The following is an 18961-nucleotide window of genomic DNA, read 5'->3' as shown; positions in this document are numbered from 1 at the left end:
TGCAAAGCGATTGGTGTGCAGGAGAAATGGGGTGGGGCTTAGGCAGACAGAGCTGACGCTTGCCAAAAACGGTCTTGCTCTTTCTGGGCTTCTTCCTCATTTCCTGTGAAAACTTGTGTGCAGTTCCGGACCTCAGCTCCTGGCTGCAACAGAGACAGGCAGAGTCTAAACTCTTAGACCCGTTAGCATGAGGCACGGGCTGTGCATTTGTAAAGCCTGTTAGCAATTCCCCTCAGCCGGGTGATCAGGAATAGTCAACATGGATTCACGAAGGGCAAATCCTGCCTGACCAATCTGATTAGCTTCTATGATGAGGTAACTGGCTCTGTAGACATGGGAAAGTCAGTGGATGTGATATACATCGACTTTAGCAAGGTTTTTGATACGGTCTCCCACAATATTCTTACCAGCAAGTTAAGGGAATGTGGACTGGATAAATGGACGGTAAGATGGATAGAAAGCTGGCTAGAAGGTCGGGCCCAGCGGGTAGTGATCAATGGCTTGGTGTCAGGATGGTGGTCGGTTTCTAGTGGAGTGCCCCAAGGTTCGGTTCTAGCACCGGTTTTATTCAACATCTTTATTAATGACCTGGCTGAGGGGATGGATTGCACCCTCAGCAAGTTTGCGGATGACACTAAGGTAGGGGGAGAGGTAGATCTGCTGGAGGGCAGAGATAGGGTCCAGAGTGACTTAGACAAATTGGAGGATTGGGCCACAAGAAATCTGATGAGGTTCAACAAGGACAAGTGTAGAGTCCTGCCCTTGGGACGGAAGAATCCCAAGCATTGTTACAGGCTGGGGACCGACTGGCTAAGTGGAAGTTCTGCAGAAAAGGACCTGGGGATTACAGTGGGCGAGAAGCTGGATAGGAGTCAACAGTGGGCCCTTGTAGACAAGAAGGCTAATGGCATATTAGGTTGCATTAAGAGGAGCATTGCCAGCAGATCCAGAAAAGTGATTATTCCCCTTTATTCGGCTCTGGTGAGGCCACATCTGGAGTATTGTGTCCAGTTCTGGGCCCCCCACTACAGAAAGGATGTGGACGCATTGGAGAGGGTCCAGCAGAGGGCAACCAAAATGATTAGGGGGCTGGAGCGTACTTACAAGGAGAGACTGAGGGAGTTGGGTCTATTTAGTCTGCAGAAGCGAAGAGTGAGGGGGGATTTAATAGCAGCCTTCAACTCCCTGAAGGGAGGTTCCAAAGAGGATGGAGAGAGGCTGTTCTCAGTAGTGAGGGACGGCAGAACAAGGAGCAATGGTCTCAAGTTGTGGTGGGAAAGGTCCAGGTTGGATATTAGGAAAAACTATTTCACTAGGAGGGTGGTGAAGCACTGGAATGGGTTACCTAGGGAAGTAGTGGAGTCTCCATCCCTAGAGGTGTTTAAGTCTCGGCTTGACAAAGCCCTGGCCGGGTTGATTTAGTTGGGATTGGTCCTGCCTAGGGCAGGGGGCTGGACCTTCTGACGTCTCTTCCAGCTCTATGGTTCTATGATTCTATGAAACAGTTTGGCCTATTGTGAAAGCGGGGCCGGCCTGCCTTGATCGCCTGCACGTCTCTTGGACTAGAGCTCCTTTGTGTGAGGCAACAAGCAACTGTTCCGAACGCCCTGACTTGCTAGAGATGTTCTGGGAAACGCTGGCCAAGGGCCCAACGCCCCGGCCCCACCCCTTCTCGGAGGCCTTCTCCATTGCCTCTCGTCTGGAGAGATAGGAGCCCAACCCCCTCCCGCAAGAACAAATGGCTCAGAGATGAGAATTTTAGTAAAGGCAGCTGCGGCGTTCAGAGCCTATTAACTCTTTCAGTGCCTCCCACACAGATCCCCTCTCAGAACTCTGCCCTCCTGAATTCACAAGCTAAGTCTCACATTCGTGTCTCACACAGACACCATCACAGTGGGAGTGGGGGGGGAGGGGGGGCTCAACTTTTTAAAAAGTTATCCAAGCCAGAGACAAGCAGGGTGCTAGGGAGTAGGGCCTTTTGGAGTGTGACTTTGGTCAGTGCCCCTCTCACTCTACCTCAGTTTCCCCATGTATGAAATGAGGATAATGATACTGCTCTACCTCACAGGGGTGTTGTGGGGGTCAATTAATTAGTTAATGTATGCAGATTGCTTAAAAATTGCCGCTGTCAAGAATCTGAGCTCGCTGGCCCTGTTGTCAATCCAGAGAGACTGACACTGATCTTACAGATCCTGATCTCAGTTACTCCACTGTAAATCTGGAGTGACTCCACTAAAGGTCAGAGAGTCAGAACCCCATGGCTGCGTCTAGACTGGCACGATTTTGTGCAAATACTTTTAACGAAAAAGTTTTTCCGTTAAAAGTATTTGCGCAAGAGAGCGTCTACACTGGCATGGATGCTTTTGCGCAAAATCACATATTTTGCACAAAAGCATCCGTGCCAGTTGTAGACAAGCAAGAAAACTCCGATGGTCATTTTAGCCATCGGGCTTTCTTGTGCAAGAAATTAACGTTGCTGTCTACACTGGGCCTCTTGTGCAAGAATACTTGTGCAAGAGGGCTTATCCCTGAGCGGGAGCATCAGAGTATTTGCGCAAAAAGCACCGATTTTGTACAGTGTTCTTGTGCAAATACTCATGGCCAGTGTAGACAGGCAGCAAGATTTTGCGCAAAATCTTGCCAGTCTAGACGCAGCATGATTGTGGTTTCAGTTACCCAGCCGCAAATCCAGAGTGACTCTACTGATGCCAATACAGTCCGGGTCGGATGCGGATCTGGGTGCCCCTAGTGTAAATCCAACGCGACTCCACCTCTGTATGAATGCGTCCCACCGCCTCCTCCGCTTAACTCCCCCCAGCCAGTGACACTGCAGCTATGCAAAGGGGGCGGAGGCAGGCGGATCCCGGCCGGGGAAGGCAGAGCTCCGGGGCGGGGACGCAGGGAGCCCGCCTGATTGGGGGGGATTCCAGCTGGCAGGCAGCCGTCGGGAAGCGCAGGAGGGGCCGGTCCCTTCCTGCCCGCAGCATGGAGACCGCGGCGGGGGCCGCGCTGCTGGGGAAGCTGCAGGCGCTGGACCCCGAGGGGCTGGAGCGGCTCCGGGAGGCGCTGAGCGGAGTCCGGCCGGAGCGGGGAGCCGCGCCCGTCCCGCTCCCAGCGGCCGAGCCGGCCGCGCTCGCCCGCCTGCTGCTCCGGCGCTGCCGGGGGGACGCCGAGGCGGCGCTGCGGCGCCTGGAGGAGGCGGAGGCCGCACTGCGGGCAGGTAAATCCGGAGCGGGCTCCTGGCGCTTCGCCCCGTTCACACCAGGCGCGGAGCTCCGGCCTGGTGGGTCCCACCCGCTGGCCCCCAGGCCCAGTAAGGAGGCTTCGGAGCGCGCTGGCTTTTAGCTCTAGCTGGTGAGGCCCCGCATTCAGCTCCAGAGGCCCCAGGTTCGATTCCCCCTGCAGACCACGAGTGGCTTACGTGTGCTTCCCTCCTACAGGGGTTGCTCATGATTTCCAGAGGGCTCTTGTGCAATGGTTTCTGGGCAAGCGTGCCCTGGGCCTGGCTGGCTTTGTGAGAAAACTTCTGTGCTCCAGTTTGGGGGGAAAAGGTCAAACTGAGTAAAAGCTCCCTGCACCCCACCCATCCAGCTGCTACTTCCACTCTCCCATGTGCCTGTGCACAGGGACTTACTTACTTGAGAGCAGCGGTGCTGCAGGAGATTAGGGGCCTGCTGAGAGACAGTCTACCCATGGAACTCCTTGCCAGGGGATGTTGTGAAGGGTTCAAAAAAGAAATTCATGGAGGTTAGCTCCATCAATAGCTATTAGCCAGGATGGTGTCCCTAGCCTAGCCCGTATGGCTATGTCTAGATACTAGATTACATCCCTTTATCGAAAAAGGGATGTAAATTAGACACATCAAAATTGTAAATGAAGGCAGGCTTTGAATTTCCCACGCTTCATTTATATAATGGAGGCTGCGAAGGACAGGGTCGTGGGTTCTAGTCCTACCTCCCCCAGGTCGGGACGGCCAGAACCGGTCAGCCCCGGAGCAGGATGGATAAGGGGTGCCCTGACAGTAAGGTGGGGGGGCAGGTTCCCGCGTGGCCTAGGGGATAGGGCACTCACCTGGGGAGGACAGGGTCGTGGCCCTTCAAAAAACAAAACCAAAACCCTGCAGTTAAGATGGGGATCTTTCAGAATAAATGCCCCTTTTCAAAAGATCCTGTAAACCTCAGTACAAATGTTCATTTTATTGTGACAAAATCGAAAACTTTCATTTTGCTTCTGGCTGTTTCTAAGGGAGGGAGGTTATTGCTTTTAAAAGGAACGAAATGAAATTTTGAAACCAAAAGTTGTTTTTTAAAGTGAAAAATCAAAAATGTTTCCAATATGTCCATGCACCATTTTCCAGATTAAAGAAAATATTTTTTTTCCTTAAATAAACAAGCCAGCCAGACGGACACCGATTCACGCAACATTTTGGGGTTGCTGAATCTGCATCTTTTTTGTCCACAGAGTCGTGAATAAATTGTGTCCCGTTCTAGTCCTGGCCTGTTTTTACCTTTCAAGGTGACTCTGTTCTAAATCTCTCCCCCAGCTTCGAGCCACCCACAAGAAAAGCAGAAGCCGTCCACGTGCGCTGAAGCCGGGGGTTCAGGTGAGTCATGCTGTGCAGATTGTGCTTTATTGTGTGAGTCTCTCCCCGGCTCCTTGGTGAGGTAGCGGGGTATCCTGCAGAGCTGCGTGTGCTGTGCGAATCGTGCAATGCTAGTCTTTCGCTCTCCCCCTCTGGCCGTGTGTCTGGCTGGCAGTGCGGGGCCTAGGAGAGCGGCACTCCAGGGCTAGTGTGTTCTCTGCTCTGTGAAGCTGATTGCTTAGCACCTCTCCGCGGAGATCGCCTCTGCTCTGTCACTGTCCTGTCTCATCTTTAGGACCAGAGAGCCGCTTCGCTCGGGCAGGACAGGAGATTCCCCCTGGGGCAGGCGGGACACAGTCATCTGGTGAGTTGAGAGTGGCTCAAGGTGGAGGGAAAGTCACTGCTGTGACGACCTGCGGCAGCCCCAGGCCTGTATGTCCAACCAGGGGCACTGCCGGGGTTGGGGCCGTTCCCTCTGGGCCTTGTTGCCCTTTCCCCTCAGGGAGGGGCCGCATGGGGGTTGATGGAGGATTGCAAAGCCTGGGATTGGCTTCCTGGAGCAGGTCTTAAATGTCACACTCGTTTTCCTTCCAAAACACCCACGGTAAAGAGCCTGTGTCTCTGTGTGGGGCAGCTGAGCCCGATCCCAGGGGTGGCTGCATTTCTGTGGCTGGGCGGATGATCCTTGTGTAGGCGCGGCACATTATAGTTCTTTCACGTATATAGATGGGCAGGCCTTCTCTGGAATACCGTTTGAGTGCATGTTCACTCGTTTGTTTTCTTACTGTAACGGTACAACATTTATAGCTAGAGGTCTATAAAATCAGGGCTAGCGTGGAGCAAGTGAATAAAGAAGAGTTATGTGCTCCTTCCCGTAACACCGGAACTAGGGGTCGCCTAGTGAAATGAACAGGCAGCAGGTTAAGAACAAAAGAAAGGAAGTATTGCTTCATGCAGCTCACAGTTAACCTGTGGAACTCCTTTCCCAAGGATGTGGTGAGGGCCAGGACTTTAACAGGGTTCATAAAAGAACTAGATAGATTCATGGAGGGTAGGTCCATCAATGACTGTCAACCAGGATGGGCAGGAATGGTGTCCCGAGCCTCTGTTTGTCAGAAGCTGGGAGTGGGCGACAGAGGATGGAGCACTTGATGATTGCTTGGCTGGGCAAAGTGGGGTAGTTTGAGGGGCTTGTGGATAGAATCCTGGTACTCGGACCATCTGCCCAGTGTTCCCCTTGAATCTGGAGAGAGTCTGTCCATTGGACGGTGCCAGCGGGCTGCTTCTGACAGTGTGGCTGATTGGCTGTTGGCTCCGATTCCGCCCTCGTAGTCCCTTCCCCTCCACACCTGTTCCAGCCCCGGCTCCCCAGACCTCCTGCAATCCCCCTTGGTCTCTCACACTGAGCAGCGCCAATGCCCTCCCGTCTTCAGTTAATGCCTCTGCTCTGATCCCGCTTGTTTTTCACCGACCCAAAAAACCCCAGTTGCCCTTACGCAAGCGTCCCCTGGCGTGTGTGTTACTTGAAATGTCGTCTCCCGGCCTGCCGCAGGAAAACAAAGCAGGAGGGAAGATCCCGCCGGACACCACTGGCGGACGGACAAATGCAAACTGTGTCCCAGAGAGGAGGTAAGGGATTAGTTGTGACTCTTCCCCCCCCATCCACCCTCCCCCGCTTATGTCCGTCAGTCTCTTTCTTTTCGTTTTCTATTGTCTCCTCCTCTTTGTTGTGGGCATGTGATTTCACACTCTGTGCTGGGCGGGGGCGGGGTTAGTTGAGACACTGTAAGTAAGTGGTATTATCCCTAGTGAGCCAGTCAGATAATGGCCAATCGAGGGATGGGCCAGGTTTTCACAGCTGAAAAAAATACCTTCCTAATTACTGTTGTTTGTTACACGTGTTACGGTAGCCCAGAGGAGCCACCCCTAAACGTAGATTCAGGAGAGGGGTGGGGAACCTGCTGTCTCCTTTACGCCCGGCTACAGGGATTGTGCCAGTTGCATGTGTTAAGTGTGGGGTGTCTAATCTCTCTCGTGATGCGCCTTCCACAAGGCCAGCAGGTGCACTACTTGGCGTCTGTGGCGCTGTTGGGAGCAGCGCCTGGGGTACATTGAGGATCGGGCCGCAGGCAGGTCGGAGGCCTAGTGGGCTCGGCGCCTGGGGTACGGCGGGGTCGGGCCGGAGGCAGGTCGGAGGCCTAGTGGGCGCAGTGCCTGGGGTACGGCGGGGTCGGGCCGGAGGCAGGTCGGAGGCCTAGTGGACGCAGTGCCTGGGGTACGGTGGGGTCGGGCCGGAGGCAGGTCGGAGGCCTAGTGGGCGCAGTGCCTGGGGTACGGCGGGGTCGGGCCGGAGGCAGGTCGGAGGCCTAGTGGACGCAGTGCCTGGGGTACGGCGGGGTCGGGCTGGAGGCCCAGTGGGCGGTGCGCCCGCAGTGCTCCGTGGCACGATGGGAGATGCTCGTGTCACACAGGGAATGGCTGAGCCCTGGGCGTGAGGACGGGAGCCGTGCGGGAAGCGTCCCGTCTCTCTGGGCAGAGGCACTTAGCGCCCCCGGCAGCCGGTTGCTCCGAGACTCCAGGGAACCCCTCTGGCTGCAGCCCGGGCTGTGATCCCGCCTGGCACGAGGGTCCCACCTCGGCTAGCTAACGACAGCCGGGCACCGGCGTTGTGATAGGGGCCCTGGGCAGGCCAATGGGGGGGGGGGTAAAGATGGCAGCTGCCCTGGGGCCTGTTGATCCAAAGGGGCCGGAAGTCCTTTGAGTCACCACCGGAGCCCTAGACGTGGGCGGCTTTAGAGCTGCCTGGGGAGGTGGGCGTGCTGTGCCGTGCGCTTCAGACAGCCCTGGGGGAGGGGCCACGCAGTTTGGGGGGAGGGCAATGAGACTCCGCCCCTTCTGACTGAGGCCCCGCCCCTTCCAGGAGCATGGAGCTGGGGCTCCCCCCCTCGCTCAGGGGCCCGGCGTGGCTGTCAGCCCCCCTGCCATTTGGCCACCTGTAGGGTTGCCAGACACTTTTCCCCAAAATTTCGAACATGGCAGGTGAAAAATTGGTTGGGTTGGGGAGGGACCAATCTTGTTGAGCAAAAAACCAAACAGAAAATGCCGCACGTGGCCGGGCCGGTACCGGGCACCTGGCAGCTCTACTCACCTGGGACCCTGCTGCCAGGTGCCAGTCACAGACGCAGGGCCAGGCTCCGCTCTTGGCTGCAGCAGATGCGATTCCCTCCTGGGGAGAGCTCGGCGTGGGACGTCCCCAGGGCAGCCGAGTTAAGGCCTGTTCCTGTGTTTTAGGATCCTCCAGAAGAAGTAAAACCAGAGGTTGTCGGGGGCCCGGCGGGCAGCCAGGCGACGTACAGGTGAGCGCTGGGGCGGGGAGGCCGGCGGTGTGCACGGGCTGGCGATCGCACCGAGACCATCCCTCCTCACTAGCGAATCGCACGAGAATGCCCACGGGTGCTAACCCCCTTGTCTGCCCCAGCGGGCGTGGGGAGCTGGCCGAGCGGGGCCTCAGTGACCCAGCAGCGCAAGTGCCCGGGGTAGGTGACCCCAGGGACTGTGGATGCTCAGGCAGGTTAGAGAGGCTGCGAAGACAGAAAACGCAACAATCGTGGGGGATTTCCCCTCCCCTGCGCTGCCCGGGTACGTCCGCGCCGGCCAGGAGGCGGAGGGAATGTCTCTAGCCCCCGTAAAGGCCGGCTGCTCGGAGCAGCCAGTCCTGGGATGGATGAGACGCTTCTTGCTTCAGTCCTGAGTGAGGCCGAGATGGGGGCCAGCAGGTTAATATAGCCGGGCTGCTCGTGATACCCAGCCCCGCGCGAGTGTGCGTGGGCCAGTGCGGGTCCGACTGAAACACGCTAACTGTGGTTTCAGCAATACAACCGGACAGTCTGGTTTCCATGGGCGACTGCCGAGCCCTGCTTGTCGGTAGGCTCCCTTGCTCCCAGGCCCTGTCTCCTCGGGAGACTCGGCAGCCGACGGTTCTGCCAGCTCCTTGGAGGGTTTCTTTGGCGCCTCTTCAGGGGATTCAGCCCATGGTGCCCACTGCAGTTTCCCTCCCTCGGGGTCAGCCGGCAGGGGTTGGCCAAGCTTGGCAGCAAGCCTGGTGCCAGCCGGCTGAGCTGGTGTCCTCGCTTCTCATGCTTCCTGTTCTACTCCGAGGGGTGGACCCGGCCTGGCTCTGCCCACCGCTGGGTCCGCCCTGTCAGCCTTGGAGGGAGACCAGCCAGCTCGCTGCAGCTCGTGGTTCCATCTAGCACGGCTTAGCCCTGGTTGTTTTTTCCTCCTCGCACGGTGCAGGGTTCACCTCCCCAAGGCAGGCACGTTCCGTTGCTCTGAAACCGACCTGGGCTTCGAGGTGCGGGCCCCCGTGACCGTCCAGTACGGCTACGACTCCTGGGATCAGCACCTGGCTGCACGGAGCACTCCGAAATGGATGGTGGCCGGCCCTTTGTTCAGCATCCGGGCGGAGCCGGCCGGGGCCATGGCAGCCCTGCACCTCCCGCACTTCCTGTGCCTCAGAGGTACGGTAGCCAAGGGCAACATCTGGGCTTTGCCACCTCGACCGGGAACTGGGAGGCAAAGCCCAAACCCTGTGCCTTAGACAGGCCTGTTTGCCTCCCGCTCGTTACGTGTCTCAGAGGCAAGGCTGGAAATTGTCAGCCCGGTCGTATCAATCGCAAATGTAGGCGTATTAATATGAATTGGATGTTAGTCCCAGCTGGCGCCGAGTAAAATTCTGTGGCAGATTCTTTGCAGATGTGGCAACACCAGAAACTTTTTCACTAACTTTTGTGGGGGTTCCCCCCGTCCCCCCCGAATTGTCCTTTTTTGGGGGGAAAAACCCTAAACCAAAAATTATGATTTTTTTTTAAATGTTTTATTTTAATATTTTTGAAAATAAATGGTTTTGGTTTTTCAGGTTGTTTTGTTTCCAAATTTCCATTCATTTTATTTTTAAAAGTTGAAAATCCTTTTAAAAGGGTTGAAACTGAAATAGGATGCTTGGTTCCATTTGAAACTTTTTAAAAAAATTTCAATATTCCGGCCAATTCAATCTCTTTTTTTGCCCTTTTATCACAATGTCTAATCACAGACATGATGAAGCTGATGTGTTGTACCTCTACCACCAGAAATACCCAGTGGTTATGTTAATCATATTTACAGCCGTCTTTGCTCTCATATGCAATCACAGTTATTATCAAATAATCATTAGGACTGGAATTGTCAACACACCCATAAATACAAACTTAACTGACACAACAGCTGCCATCAGACTTTTAGTCGTGACTGCAATCAACTGAAATGACAGCCCTTGCCCACGCATCTAGTCACTGCCACGACCTTAACTGACATTTCAGTCCTGATCACAATTACAGTCACTGCCACTATGGCTGTTTTATCAGGTGTGTGTTGATTGTGACAATTTTGATTGTAACCTATTTACACTGCTGGTACTAGTCACATTTGTAGCCAGAATTGGAGTCGCGACTATTAATGTGATACCAGGGCTATTCATCATAAGAACGGCCAGACGGGGTCAGACCAAAGGTCCATCTAGCCTAGTGTCCTGTCTGCCCACAGTGGCCAGCACCAGGTGCCCCAGAGAGAGTGAACAGAACAGGAAATCATCAAGTGATCCCTCCCCTGTCACCCATTCCCAGCCTCTGACAAACAGAGGCCAGGGACACCTTTCCTACCCGTCGTGGCTAATAAGTATTGAGGGACCTATCCATGAATTTATCTAGTTCTTTTTTGAACCCTATTAAATTCCTGGTCTTCACAGCATCATCTGGCAAGGAGTTCCACTGGTTGACTGCACTTTGTGGCAGGTGAGGGGGAGAACTTCCATAGATCTTGGGGTCATTTACCAAGGCAGATTGGAGTAAAAAAGAGGTTTGCTTTAGTCCTGGGAATGTAGGTTCTAGAGGGCTTTGCTCCCATTGCTAGAGGTCTATAAATATGGACCATGCTACACTGGCTTTCAGGGAGTATAATACAAACCCAGGCTAGCAGTAGCTAAGGGGGCAGGCTGGGAGTGCCCAGAGCATGGGGGTCAGAGGGAGCATAGGGAAGGAGGACATATGAAGCTAACATTAGAATCCCAGCAACCCCCAGAACTGCATCATGATCCCCATTTTAAAGATGGGGAAATTGAGGGACAGGGCCTGTGGTTTGCAACACTCGGTAGCCTCATGGCCTTTCTGCCAGCTGGAAATCACAGCAGGCTAACGGCGCCTCCTTTGCTTTGTGTCTGACCGACAGGGGCTGACAGCTCCCGGATGCAGATCGCCCATTTCATCGAGGCGGGGATGACCCTGGAGAAACCAACGCGGGTGAAACCGTTCCACGTTGTGCTGCAGAACCCCAGCTTCTGCCTGTATGGAGTGGTGTGGGAGAATCGCCCCCAGCCCCCTGTGCCGGTCCACGCTATTGTGCTGCTCTACTGGGCCTTCCGGATGGAAAAGACGACTCTTCACCTCTACCTCATCCCTAACGACCACTCCCGGCTCAAGGTAACTGAGAATCAGCCACGAGCCACCGGCGTTCCTGCTAATCTGTTCCATCCACCTACGGAATAAATGTGATGTACACTGAGGCATGTGCGGATGTGCACCACCAGTAGAAACATGTGGGTGCTGTAGGTGCTTGCTGATCAGCTGGGCAGCACCTGAAACTCTCTTGGTGGCCGCCCAAGTGCTCAGCTTACAGGGAACATGGAGTAATTTGCAAGGCACGTAGCTGATGTGATAACTGTGCACTGACACATAGTTCTAAGGACCAATTTCTACCGCTGGGCGTTTCACTCCCAACAAGTCCCTGCTCTGGCACTAATGTGATGGCTCACCTTAGGCAGGTCACGTCCCTGCTCCGGCCTCAATTTCCCCATCTTTAAAATGGGGATCATGCTGCAGAGCTCCCTTGAAACCGACTGATGAAAACCATTATGGCAGAATTAGATATTTTATTTTATTGGTACATCCCCCAGAAAATGATCCAGTAGATTATCTGTGGAAAAGTATGTTACTTATGCATCTTGTGTTCTGGCCCCAGATTTATTGTGGGCAGATAAACTTGAACTAGACACTTGAAACTTGGCTTGCTCTGTACATCTCACACTGAGACTAGCATCAAGCCAATTTTGAAATCAATGCAGAAGCTTTAAAAATGGTAGCAGTCTAAGAACGTACAAAAGAACGGCCATACAGGGTCAGACCAAAGCTCCATGTAGCCCAGTGTCCTGTCTTCTGATAGTGGCCAATACCAGATGCCCCAGAGGGAGTGAACAGAACCGGGAATCATCCAGTGATCCCTCCCCTGTCATCCATTTCCTGCCTCTGACAAACAGAGACTAGGGTCACCTTTCCTGCCCATCCTGGTTAATAGCCATTGATGGGCCTAACCTCCATGAATTTATCTAGCTCTTTTTTGAACCTTGTTAGTCTTGGTCATCACAACATCCTCTGGCAAGGAGTTCCACAGGTTGACTGTGCTCTGTGTGAAGAAAAACTTCCTTTTGTTTGTTAAACCTCCTACCTATTCATTTCATTTGGTGACTCCTGGTTCGTATGTTATGGAAATAAGTAAATAACTTTTCCTTATTCACTTTCTCCACACTAGTCATGATTTTCTGGAGCTCTGTCCTATCCCCCCTTGGTCTCCTCTTTTCTAAGCTGAAAAGTCTCAGTCTTTAATGCTTCATATGGCAAACGATGGTGAAAAATTCACCAATCCTTGAAAACCACGGTCTTCTGGGTTCTGTGCTTGTGTCAGCAGCCTTGGTTAGCCAGACGTTTGTGCTGATTACACTGAAAAGGATCTTGTAGGTTCAGAAATGGAGTCCCAGGCATGGGGGCGCTTCTGCGTGAAGTGTGAGGCTGCTGCTACCCTCATGGAGGAACTGGAGGTGGATGCTGGCTCCGCCCACCTTTCCCAGCCCTGCTACTTTGACAATCCGCAGCTCGGTCCTCAAAGGGGCTTTTCTAGGAGCACGGGGAGCATGCAGAGAAGTCCCTGAAATGCCAGGGCAAGCAGTTGTGCTGCAAACCATCCAAGAGCCAGAGCAGAGGAGCGGGGGCCCTACGGGTGAGCTATAAGCATCCTCCTCCCAGCACACCCCTGGATTGCCGTTTTCCCAGATTGGCTGCTCCTAAAGAAGCAGGACCTGCTTACCAGGGATGTCTTGGATCCCTGCGCCGCATAACACCCCGCGCCGAGGGACGCCCGTCGCGACAGCGAGTCCAAGTGTATTTGGCAGCGTTGGAGAGACATGAGAAGCATCAAGGCCCAGGACTGGAGACGTGGCTACGTGGGAAGCAAACCCATCCCCTGCGTTATAGCGCCTCGTCGAGATTGACCAGATACACGGTCTATTGATGTTTACTTCCCCGCAACGGCTTTGCAAAGTGGGCTCCTGCCAGCATGGCAGCGACTCTCCTTGTACGCCACAGAACATGCTGACATTTCCTCTGCTCAGTGGAGAGTCCGCAGTACCTGTCTCCCTAGTTATACCCCCACGTGCCCTTGTTTTTACTTATAAACCATTTAACCCCTTCCTTCCCCAGCTTTCTTCTGTCACGGCTCAGTTCCCCAACTTGACACTCCGAGTACAGACCTCAGGGAGGGCGACGAGTAGAATAAACTCTGCAAATCTGTCTCCTGGACTTCCAGACACAAACTTGTTCCATCTCAGTTTCCCTGAGATCCAAAAAAGACAAGACTGGTTCCGTGCTGCCGCCACCCAGGTGACTAAAAGAAAATATAAACTAAATCCTTTTTTAGGGAAGAGATCCCTTGGGAATCCCTTGCCTAAGGCAAGCTCTCCCCACTGCCCCAACCTCTGTTTTGCTTGGAGTTGGGAAAAGAAACCGAGGGAATCTGCAGAAAACAGTGGACTCTGCTCGGTAACTAGTCACGTAAATTTCAGGACACTACAATGAACCAGTATCGGTTAATCAAAACAAAAGGAAAACTCTTTTATGATCAAAACAAAACTACGGTTGTGAGCATTGTAAACTGACTAGGTGGTAAATAGCCGGGAAGTGATATAGACTCAGGGAAAGTCCCTGAGCTGTAATCCTTAGTTACAAAAGAGAAAAACGATTAGCCAGCTCAGACACGATTTCCAAACAAGGAAAACCATAAACTCCGACGGACTATCTAAACTTTTCCCTGCTTAAACGTTTCAAGACGTCTGTTCCTGGAGAGAGAAGCATCTCCCATCTCCCTCAATACCTGGAAGACACTGCTCTGATCTCAAATAAAGGAGAGAGGAAAAACCCCTCTGTCCCGGTTTGAAATTCCTGTCTGCATTTTTATTGGCTGACTGCCTAAACCCCTTCCCAAGCTGGATCTCCTATTGACCCTTTCCTCACTGTTCAGTTAAGTCAGACTCTCCTTCGCAGCTCCTATTTATGACACTCTCTAGCCACAATTCCAATTTCTGATTAGCCTGAGGCTCAGGAATGCAAATAGGTCTCTCCCGTGAGCGTCTCTCAGAGGGGCAGCCGGGTGATTCACGTAGCTGGAGCCGTGAACCGGAGTCACCGTTCAGCTGTAGTGCAGACCTAGGCTTGGTAACCAAGTCCCTGCTTCCAGAGGGCTGCCGTGTGGGCGGAAAGGGGAACGGAGCAGGTGCTGTGGCGTGTTCTCTGTACCTCCAACGAAGGATGGCGCTTGTATGTTACAGGCTGTTGAAGACTATGAGAAGAAGTGCCCATCCAGGCTGGTGTCAACACTGCTTCAGACCCATAAGCCCCTGCCCTTTAATTCGTGTTACGTGGTGTCCAGTCCATCAAACATAGAGGTGACACCCAAGGTAAGTGAGAGGAGGCTGGGAAAGCGTAAAACTCTTGGGTTCTGTTCCTTGTGCTTGGATTTATCATGAGTCAGAGCAGGGGGCACCGTGAATCAGGCAGTATGTTGATAATTTGTCTAGTCAGTTGCTTGACCAGGTGTAACCCTTTGATTTGTCTCACCTTCTCCTCAGCTGTTGGGAGTAGGCCACATTTACCCTGACTGATTTAGCCTCATTAGCGCTGGTCCTCTGCGTAGTAATGTAACACTCCGTGCTTTGCATGCGTATATGTCCCTGCCAAACTGAAGTTTCTGCTTCCTGCATCTGAGGAAGTGGGCTCCAGCCGATGGAGGCTTGTGCCCCAATATATGTGTTGTCTGTTTCTGCAAAACAACCTGGAGTCCTGTGACATTTTGGAGACTAGCCCAGGGAACCCTCTGAAACATGACCAGGACTTGATTCTTGATTTCGTTATGAAATGTGCTCGAGAGACCAAATAACCCATGTCAGTCAGGCCTCTTCGTATGCTACAGGAAAAAGGTTCGGTATGATCCCAGTCTCGGAGGATCTGTCCCGTGCAAAAATGGGACCTTCACCTTGCACAGAAAATGTGCTCCCTAAAGTCAGTGTCCCCCTCTAATTTTTGCCACCCATGTGTGGAATACATTTTGTTATATGCACCAAGGCATGTGTGGATGTGCACCACCAGTAAAACTCACACTGCCAGCTGTGGGCGTTCTGCTAATCAGCTGCGCAGCACCTGAATCTCTCCTGGGGGGCTACCCAAGTGCTCGGCTTCCAGTGATCACTGCTCAAAGTTATGCATTTCAGCTCTTACAGGCTGCACGTTTCTTTAGATGTCACTAAAATCCAGCCCACCAGCGGGTGCCAGTTCCATAGCTTCTTTTATCCCACCCTTTGCTCTGTTCTACTAGCTAGTTCTTGCTTTTACTAGTATTCCAGGTCCTGCTCTGCGAAGGTCCCGTCCCTAGGCTTGTAGTAAGACCTAGAACAAGTTTGTATCTTGATTCTGGCAAATTTCCTGTTTGCTTATGCCAGACACTTACTTCAGCTAGTGCAAGGTGTGATGGGACACATGGTGTGATTATCCTGGCCTAGTCCATCCTGGTAGGCTCCATCCCTGTCACAAGATTTGTGCTGATTGTTATTGGTGCTTAATGTATACTACTATATAGGGGATGGATAATGTATACTACTATATAGGGGATGGATAATGTATACTATAATGATTTTTTTACGCTAGCCAGTGTATATTAGTCAGCACTTTGGCAGTAGAGTGAGGCCTACTGGTTAGAGTAGGGGAGTTAGGACTTCTGGCTTCTTCTCCCAACTTAGGAGGAATTGGGGTCTCTGGGGTTACAGGAGGGGTCCTTGGAGCCCAAACTCGTGGGCTCTGTTGCCAGCTGTGGAAGAGGAGTGGGGTCTCGCGGGTTAGAGAGGGAGATGTGGACTCAGAATCGTTGCCTTCTATGCTCCGCTCTGACTTTCTCACTGTGTGACTTTGTGCCTCAGTTTCCCCAACCCCAAGACGGGCCAGAGAATGTTTCTGATGATTCAGAACTCTCCGTGTGCTGCTCTAACATCCCATATCCCCTTTCGCAGGAGCTGGAGTTTTGCAACATGGAAGCAGAGTGTCTGCAGTCGTATCTGGAAATCTACACCAAGGACATCCAGGCGGGACTGGAGTTCAGCGTGGTGGAGAAAGTCAACAGGGAACCCATCTGGGAGGCCCATGTGAGACCAGGTAGGTTCAGCTCTTCAGGAGCGGTTTGTGCGTGGGGCTGGAGATGGCGCGTTCCAAACCAAGGAACAGCGTCTGAGTCTGGGGACCCATCTCCTGTCTGACTCCCCCTTTCTGTCTCTTCCAGAGGATGCCACTCTTTCCGTCTCATCTGCCCAAACTCAAACAGGTCAGTAGCAGTGCCCCGAGCCCCAGACCCCCGCACCTACTATCCAGTGTCTCCTTTCAGTACCCCCCAGCGAGAAGTCCAATGGTGTTAACTCCCATCTAGCCCATGTGTTGTGGGGCTGTTAAAGAGCAGCCGAGACCCACAGCTGAGGGGGCTGCATTTCAGTGCTGGGAGAGGAATCTACCCAGCACTGTTCTATGGTGACCAACGGCTGCGCCCCACCTTAGAGATGCTGGCGCTGGGCGAGCGGTCCCTCTGGATCAAGGCTAAATCCGGTGATGTTGGCTTGGGAAAGGTAAGACCATCAAAAGACAGCCTGAAAACCCTCAGTTCCCTTCTCTCTCCCCTCCCCTAGATGAGCACTTTGTCCACCAGCACTGAGAACAGCTGATCCAGCGGGTCGTGGCAGTGGGGGGCATCCCCGATTCATGGTACGGCCCCGTCCTACACCTGGAGCAAACCCAGAGCATCGGAGCGGAGAGATCCGGCGTGCAGAGGAAGTGGCAGCTGCATAAACGGGACCGTGGCTGCAAAAGCTGGTTCTCCCAGGCATGGAAGGAGCAGCCCGGACCTCTAGTGGAACAGCTAGAGGAGATACAGATTGTCCCGTGGGAGCAGCCGCATTCTTGGGGGGCACAAGATGTGGCTGAAGATCTCCTCCCAATTCCAGCTGACCAGCCTGGAATCCATCACCTGACTGACACTGTTATGGGTTAAGGTGTTCTGCTTCGTAACACCCCCAGCTGATTGTGCTAAGGCGACTGTCTCGTGAGAACAGCCGGTGCCTGGGAGCTGGGGTTCCTGGCTGCCGTTCCCGGCTCTGGAAGGGGAGAGGGATTAATGTTTGGGGTGGGGGTTGCCCGGGTTGTGTCCTGAGCCAAAGCAGGGAGGGTGAATTCCAGAGTCAAGGTTCCTGCATGGATCATGCTCTGCCGGCTGCTCTCTTATTTAGGCTCCGCTTTTTTTGCTGTCCAGGCTGCTGCGCCCGGGAGCCGCCTTCGAACGGGGGAAATCTTCCTCCAGCGTCTGACCTTGGCTTCCCTGCCAAGGGTTTTTGGCTGGGTCGCCTCAGGAAGTGATGCTGGTGCATCTGCAGAGGCTGTTGCGTGTGCGGGCGGGCTGACTCGGGTGGCTGAGGGCCGTTGGTAAAAGATCGGTTTACGTATGATTGGGTCCTGCCCCCCTGCGAAGGGAGCTGCTCCCAGACCTGCGTACGGCGGCTGGTGAGTAAGGCTGGCCAAGCTGTAACCTCACCCACAAGGGTCCACCACCAGCAGACTCAGAAATACCGACTCGCGTTAGGGTCTAGGGGTTCAGGCCTGCCTGTAAGGGCCTAGATTGGAAGAATTTAGGTGGGTTCTTATCACTTAGCTAGTTACAGGGGTATAAAAGCAAAGAATCTAACTCTCAGCCTGCGTGTGGGGCATCTCTCGCTATGAGGCTCTGAGACCTTGCTCTTAGGCTTTCGGCCTTTGGCTAAGCAGTGGGGCAGCCATGGCAGCGAAGCATCCGGTCACACCCTCGCATGTCCCAAACCATGAGAGAGGCCAGCCAGTCTCTCACCTCCTGGTAAAAGGAAGCGGCTAGAAGATTTAAAGAAAATGTAGGTCAATAGTTTCCTGTCTGACCAGGACTCACCGAATTGGGGTTGTGAAACCCACATTTAGTTATGCTTTTCTTATTAAGGTCCCCACTTCGCTGTTGTTTATCTGTGTGGCCTCTGCCTGGCTCTTTGTTTCTGGCGGCTGTTTAATTAATTTTGCTGGGTGTAAAGCAATGAAGGGGGGGGTGATATCTTCGGTTAGATAATTGTATTGCATGATGTTAGGACAGGTTTGTTACATCTCCGTAACGTAGTTACGGGGTAGCTGAGACTGTGACTATAGAAGTCGGGGGCAAACAGGAAGTTGGTTGGGAAAAAGGGAAACCGGATTCGTGTTGGCTGGAAGCTCACCCCAGTAAACCTCAGATTGTTTGCGTCTCTGGACTTCGGGTAGCGCTGTTCTCTGCTCATGCTGGGAGGTGCAGGGAAGGGGGAGGCTGAAGGCAAAGCCCTCCAACAATTCTCCAGAGACCGGCAGACAAAGGAAGACCTTTTGCAGAAATAGCCTGAGCTTTACCAGACTTGGGGCCTTCTTTCTGATCCAGCGAACAGGCCAGGCCGTCTCACTCAGGCAGGCACTGATCCTTGTGGAAGGTTTAGAGGGCCTGGCCTGCTGGGGTCCCGTAAGACAGGTGGGTGAGCTTCTAGTGTGTAGGTTTTGGGGTGTTTTCTCTGCAGAGCTTTTGCCTTAAGGATCAGCGTGCTGGCTCAGGCCAGGCCTGTGTCCCTGTGCTGGGGAGGAGCGCACACCCCTCCTGAGTGTGCTCCTTCGCCAGGACTGGCTGGTGGCCAGGCTGTCTGTGTGGAGATCGCTCCCCGTAACCGGGTCCAGCCAGAGCTGTCCTGGCCAGAGGACAGTGGGGCGGCCGCCCCAGGCCCTGCGCTTTGGGGGTCCCCTGGCAGCTCCCTCCCCAGTCCTATGGACGGGACTCGTGGGGCCCAGGGGATTACCTGGGGGGCCTGGCCTGGCAGGCAGCAGGGGTGGCCTCCCCACACAGCAGCGGGCACTTGAGCGATGCAGCAGCCTGCTCTGTCCCCCCGCCTGCCTCCCC

At 53.7% G+C, this 18961-nt stretch overlaps 1 protein-coding gene across 2 annotated transcripts; it reads left to right on the top strand.

Annotated features, from left to right (window-relative positions):
- Positions 1-2882: 2882 nt before the first annotated feature.
- On the top strand, positions 2883-18961 carry LOC102458828 (caspase recruitment domain-containing protein 8-like). 2 transcript variants are annotated; one of them, XM_075929021.1, is made up of 11 exons: positions 2883-3220; positions 4544-4603; positions 4878-4946; positions 6135-6211; positions 7874-7938; positions 8879-9102; positions 10844-11094; positions 14268-14396; positions 15999-16140; positions 16265-16306; positions 16662-18961. In XM_075929021.1, exons 1-11 carry the CDS (start codon positions 2986-2988, stop codon positions 16685-16687), a joined length of 1320 nt encoding a protein of 439 aa, XP_075785136.1. In that variant the 5' UTR covers positions 2883-2985; the 3' UTR covers positions 16688-18961. The 2 variants fall into 2 exon arrangements, with proteins under 2 accessions (XP_075785136.1, XP_075785137.1); XM_075929022.1 differs by lacking the exon at positions 4878-4946.

Source organism: Pelodiscus sinensis, chromosome 4, assembly GCF_049634645.1.
Source record: "Pelodiscus sinensis isolate JC-2024 chromosome 4, ASM4963464v1, whole genome shotgun sequence".
Taxonomy (NCBI): Eukaryota; Metazoa; Chordata; order Testudines; family Trionychidae; genus Pelodiscus; species Pelodiscus sinensis.
Note: the sequence above shows the minus strand (reverse complement) of the source record. Positions and strands in the feature narration are given on the sequence as shown.

Coding starts and splice junctions, on each gene's coding strand:
- LOC102458828 (XM_075929021.1), top strand. CDS start 2,986: ATGGAGACCGCGGCGGGGGCCGCGCTGCTGGGGAAGCTGCAGGCGCTG. Junction 14,397..15,998: donor ACATAGAGGTGACACCCAAG/GTAAGTGAGAGG, acceptor CCCCTTTCGCAG/GAGCTGGAGTTTTGCAACAT. Junction 16,307..16,661: donor ATCTGCCCAAACTCAAACAG/GTCAGTAGCAGT, acceptor CCCCTCCCCTAG/ATGAGCACTTTGTCCACCAG.